The sequence below is a fragment of the Octodon degus genome, unplaced genomic scaffold (assembly GCF_000260255.1).
Source record: "Octodon degus isolate 3935 unplaced genomic scaffold, OctDeg1.0 scaffold00017, whole genome shotgun sequence".
NCBI lineage: Eukaryota > Metazoa > Chordata > Mammalia > Rodentia > Octodontidae > Octodon > Octodon degus.
The window spans coordinates 16,172,402-16,178,371 of NW_004524593.1; the positions used below are offsets into that span (position 1 = coordinate 16,172,402).

Consider the following 5,970-nt stretch of genomic DNA (forward strand, 5'->3'; position numbering starts at 1 on the left):
GGGCTGGGGAGATGGCTCAGTGGTCTAAAGCACCTACTTGGAACAAGCTTGACAAAGTATAGGGACAGCGGTTCAATCCCCCAGCACCACATGCCAGCCAGCCCTGCCCCCTGGTGGGCTGAGCTGGCCACACACACACAATAAATAAATGTTAAAATAAAAAAATAAAAAAAAAGTATGTAAATTATATCTCAATAAAGCTTTAAAAAAAATTAAAAGAGGGCCAGAGGTGTAGCTCATTGCAAAGGTCCAGGGTTCAAGTCCTCAGGACCTCCAAAAACACAAACAGAAAGAAGGAAGGAAAGGAAGGAAGGAAAGGAAGGAAGGAAAGGGAGGGAAGATCTTTATGAAGTTTTGCTTTCCCTCAATCTCTCCTTCACTTCCTCACAGTGAGGGCTGTAGCGTTTAAGACTGAGCCACAGGTCCTACTGTGGTAACACCTCTGCAGTAGAACTCAAGACTATTTCCAGGTGCACTTGGGGTTGCCACTGAACTTCCGCAGGGCCTGGGCAGAGCCCTGTTTCCATCCGCCTTCCTCCCTCTGTCTCTCAGCTGCACTCATACAGGATTGCTTATACTTATGCACACATTTTCAGCATTCAGAGCATGAAGATTCGTGGATTTCTAGGTCTACGCCCTTTCAACCTCCCTGAACCCAGGAAGGGACTGTGCCGGGCCTCGTTGTCCATCTTTATGACACTGGCAAATGAATCGGAGCCACAGGTGGGTAGAGCAGGCTCACCTGAGTGTCACCCGGCAGCTGTGAGGGCAGAGACGGCCACTGGGGCTACAAGGGTGCAGGGAGCCCATGGGAAGCAGGGGTGCAGAGCTAGAGTCTCGGCCAAGGGACACAGCTGGCCAGTGCGTCCTGAGAGCTACCTCCTGAGAACCTGGGCGTCCACGGCTGGCCGAGCCTGAGGGGACGGCAGGAGCGACTCCGAGCTTGTCCCGCTGAGGGCGCCCCGGGGCTCATACTCCTGGGATTCCCTAGCCTGGACTGGTATCTTGACAAAAATCCCACAAAGTGACTTGTTCCCTTTGCTTCCAAAAATCCCATTTATGTGGAGATTTGCCCTGAAGTTAACATCTCGTGGAAGAGATGTTACCCCTGAATGGATGCTTCAACTCTGTTAAGAGATGGCCAATCTCAAAATATTAACATGGGAAAAAATGGTACTTATGAAACGTAGAGAAGGAGGCTGTCACTATGTCCACAGTGTCCACTATGTCCATACTCTACAGTGCTGCAGGTCCTGCCGACCATGGCTCCTGAGGGCCTCGAGAGAACAGAGGAACCACAGGAGCTCTCGTTTCCAAGGGATTAACCTGCCGCTTCCTACGTGGCCATCCACGGAGACCGCACACGCCACCGCATCAAGCGTGTGCTCTGTTTCCCGCTCTGCGCTCGGTCCTGGCTCTGAGCCCAGACACACAGCCGTGCATGGGTCTCACCATCGAGGAGGAAGAATAACTCAGTGTTAACTTTGAAAAAGCAAAAGTCAGGAGATGACTGAATAAATGGGAAAGAAGATCCACAAGGGTTCCATTAAGCCTCTGCTTCTTCCTCTGCAAGAAAGGAAAGACCCAAAGGAACCCCAGGTACTGTGCTCCCCTAAGTAGCCCCTGCATGCGTCCCCCAGAGGATGCGGTGGGTGATCGCAGGGCGGCAGAGGGCATGCCTGCACAGGGCCTCACACCTGCGGAGCAATGCCCTGTGTACTTAACTTTGTTCTTTTCTCGGCTGCAGAAACACCATTTGACAAATTCAGTTCCTTTGTAAGATCAAACATAGCCATTCATCCTACCTTCCCTCCCCCATCCAAGGAATGCATTCCTCTCTTTGAAAGCTCCAGTGGAACCAAGCAGAAGGTTTACAGCCCTCTGGGGCTCCCTGCTGCTCCTCAAAGAGGTCAACTCCTGGGCCTGGCATTCGGCCCTCCTCTGGTGTGGCCAGGCTCCCTTCGACTTCCGCTCCCACGGCTCACGGCATCGGGCAAACATCTCTTCTCAATGGGAGCAGCTGCGCCTCTCTCCCTGAAGCTCACAGATGCCCTTCTGGGAAGAAGCATCCAACGCAAGCAATGTCGCCCCATCCTCAGGCTGTCTGCCCCTCTGTCCCCCAGGGGATGTACGCCTCGCCTCCCCTGGATGCCCTCTCCCCTTCTGCAGGCCCTCTCAGCCCTTCCTCGCTGATGCCTCCGCACCTCCACTGCAGTTCTGTGTTCACCCCCATTCCCGCTTGTGAGTCCCTCTATTCAAATGCAGGCAGCTGTTCCTCTTGCAGTCACTGCTGGGTCACCCCAGGCCCTGCCACAGTGGCTGCTCCAAAGTCCTCAAGGTCCAGAAAGTGCTAGGGAACTCCCAGCGGCCTACACAAGGCTGGCTAATGACCCGGGCCTGCTGCCTGTCCTCTGCTCATTCTCCAAGTGCTGTCTGCACACTCTTCACCCTTTCACGTTTGCACAGACACAGGAACGTGGGCAGTGGGGACGGCGGCGCCGAGACGGCTGCATGAGCCGTCCCTGAGAATTCACCACGTGCACTCTTCCCCCTGAGAGTTCATGGCAGGATCAGAATTGTTAAACTTGTGAGAGATGAGAACACTGAGCCTTAAAAGTTCACTAACTTGCGCACACAGCCACGTGGCCACAATAGCCAGGGCTTGGGCAGAGGCCGTAAGGCACCAGGCGCACAGCACCCAGCATGTAATGTAGCTTGGGGTGCAGGGACACAGGTGGAGGGGAAAGGAGGGGGCACAGGCAGAAGCCTGCGAATAATCACAGCTCAGCTGGACACGAGGGCAACACCAGCTTCTGTCACCCCAGTGGCTACTGAGCATTTTTTTTTTTTTTTTCAATTGATAAAGGATCTCCCTACACAGACCTGATTCACAGGGATCTTCCTGTCTTAGCCTCCCTAGCACTGGGATTACAGGCCTGTGTCACCATGCCTGGTTTCGGGGCTGAGACAGCATGCAGTACTGGGGATCAAACTCTGGACCTTGTGTTTGCAAGGCAGGCTCTTAGGCCACCAAGCTATCTCCCGAACCCCTACCGAGCATTTAAAATGCAGCCAGTGCCACTGAGGAAGTGGAGTTTTTATTCAGTTTAACTTTTTTTTTTAATATTTTTTTTAAATTTTATTTATTTATTTGTGTGTGTGTGTGGCCAGCTCAGCCCACCAGGGGGCGGGGCTGGCTGGCATGTGGTGCTGGGGGATTGAACCATGGTCCCTGTGCTTTGCTAAGCTTGTTCTAAGTAGGTGCTTTAGACCACTGAGCCATCTCACCAGCCCCCAGTTTAACTTTAATCAGGTGAATTTGAGTGGAAACACTGATCAGCAGGTCAGCAGTCAGCCCAGGCTCTTCCCACAGGCACCGTGACAAAGAAATGGAAAGGACTGTGGAAAATGATCAGCGCTCTGCAACACTCCTGACACAGACTGCATGTGGTCTAAAAGCAGCAGGCCTGTGCTCATGCCAAGCACGAGGACAGGTGGGGATGTCAGTTTATTCATTCATTTATCTATTTTGTATTTTAGGGAAGGGTCTACAAGGTGTTCAGGGTCTCAGTACCAGATCGGACTCCCAGTGATCTGCGTGTTTACAGCCTCCCAAGAGCTGGGATTACAGGCATGCACCACCACGCCCAGTCTCAATTGCCATCTCAATGCACCCCAGGTATGGGGCCAGCATGGCATTTCCAGTATCGAACCCCCAGCCCCGGAGCCTGGTTGCCGGTGCTTTAATCTGCTGAGCTATTTGGCCAGCCCTGGAGTGTCGTTTTAACTTCACTGACACTCAACCCGATCAGGAAGTGCTCTCCCAATTGGCGTGTCCCTGAAGGGAGGCTGCTGGGATGGGTGGGTTGAATAAGCATCAGAAACAGCCCGTGCACAGAGAACAGTTAAGACTGAAAAAGTACGAGATGTGCAGTATCTCCCTAGACTCTGAAAACAAGGCAAGCTTGGGTCCAGTTAAATCTTCCCCCATACTAATACAAAGAGTCCCATCTTCCTGGTCCTAGTCATACAGAACTGAACACCAGGTCTGCATCTGACCTTGACTACAAGAAGGAGCAGCAGGCTGTGCTCCAAGGAGGCCCTTCGGTCTGCTTCCTGCAGGTGTAGTTCACAGAGTGTTCATGTCCACCAGCACTGGTTCCTAAGGCATTCCTGTGGTCACCCCTCTGCCCAGAAACTGCCCTACCAGATGCAGGTGAGGACCCCAGACACTACCCATGGGGTGCAGGGAGGCTGCAGGGAGCATCCTGGGCAGCACACAGCTGGCTTTCTGACATCAGGCACTACGCCAGCCACCAACAGAAGGGGACCTCAGAGGGCCTGACTGTAATTGACAACTGGTAAGGCGCTGTGTACATGCTGAGACGGGGCCTCCCTGGGGAAGGTACAAGGGGCCAGAATGACCAACTTCACACTACTTGGCAAGCCATTCCTTGGAAAGGACCTTGTTGACGTCAACACCTCAGTCACTGCAAAGTCAGAATCACGGTCAAAAGTCAAGATGAAGCCGAAGAGAAGGAAAAACTTCAGGAAGAAAGCAACTGCAGCTGGGCGTGGTGACACATGGCCGCGATCCCAGCACTTGGTAGGCAGAGAGGCAGGACTGCTGAGAGTTTGAGACCAGCCTGAGCTGTATAGCACGACCCAGTCACAAAAAACAAAACAAGAAATAATTACAGAGACCTCATAGATCATCCACAAGAGAACCAAAGAAGTGGTACCACACTGGTTGTAATGGCTGAGCTAACACTTACAGAAGCAAAAAAGTACACTTCTCAGGTCAGGTGCAGTGGCTCAGAGCTGTGAGCCCAGCACTTGCAGGGTCTGAGGCAGGCAGATCCCAAGCTGAGTCCCACATGGTGTGGCAAGATCCTGTCTAAAAACGATGTTAGGGTGGGCGCTGGAGATGTCGCTGAGTGTGTGCCCTGGGTCTAAAACCCAGTTATCATAAAAATACTTTTCCAAAATTTAAATACCTGAAAGTATCACTAGATACCCTCACAAGGGAGAAGAAGCCAGGTTCTGCCCATCTTGTTCCCAAACATCCACAGCTCCCCAACCTGCCTTATCCCACAAAATGACTCCTAGTCCATGCAAGGTGCTGGGGGAGCCCAGGCATTGCAACACCTCAGCAGTTTTAACCCCTACTACCCCCTATAACCCCAAACCCCACCAAGCTAGAGCGAAAGCTTCACCTTGCCCTTCCGGAACACCCCGCCCCTTGCCTCGCTGTCCCTCGCAGCCCACCCTCCCGTGGACCACAGCCCACATCTTGTAGCCTGGAAGCCTCCTTCGTCCTCCTAGCCTGTGGCATCTGAACATGCCAAATCCTGACCATGCCTTACTACCCTTGGCAAGCTGGTCGATCTTGCACTCCTCCTGTTCACTCTCCTGGCTCAGTCTCCTTGAAAGCATGAACCGCTGCTCGTATCAGTCCACCCCTGGGGTCACCTACGCAGGCCAGGGTCCTGGCCAAGCAGCTGCTCCAGAAAAGGTAATTGGTGACACTAAGGAGCTCTGGAAGTCAAGCTCACAAGCCAGGCGGAGGCTGCTCCTCCATGCGCCCATGCCTGTGTGCCCAGACTTCCTCTCGAACCCTCCTGCTGCCAACCCAGCAACCAACACATCTCCCCAGGACTCTTAATCTTGGCATGCTGATCATTCTGTCCAGGAAGAGGTGCCCTACTTCACACATACAGGCCACACGCGCCCTGTGCCACCTAGTCATGTGCAAGACGGATGGGCCCTGCCTGAGGACCACGAGGCAGACAGGATAAAGAAATGCGTAAGATTTCACACTGAAGGGGTCCTTGAGTGTGTACACATGAGTGTGTGTGCACACACACGGTGGTTAGCATGTGTCACATAGGCAGGCCATCAAGGACAGAGAGATGCGCTTGGAGGTGACACCTGAATAGGGACCTCGTGACAGAAAGACCTGGGCCAGAG

The 5,970-nt window shown here is 53.1% G+C and overlaps 1 protein-coding gene across 1 annotated transcript in view; it reads right to left on the bottom strand.

The window, feature by feature from the left end:
• The window catches only part of Ptpn14 (protein tyrosine phosphatase, non-receptor type 14), a 171,736-nt gene that overhangs the window by 50,748 nt on the left and 115,018 nt on the right, over positions 1 to 5,970 (bottom strand). Inside the window, exon 6 of the mRNA XM_004626869.2 lies at positions 5,327 to 5,351. Within this exon, the coding sequence (XP_004626926.1) occupies positions 5,327 to 5,351 (25 nt within the window). The remainder of the gene's footprint in view (positions 1 to 5,326; positions 5,352 to 5,970) is intronic.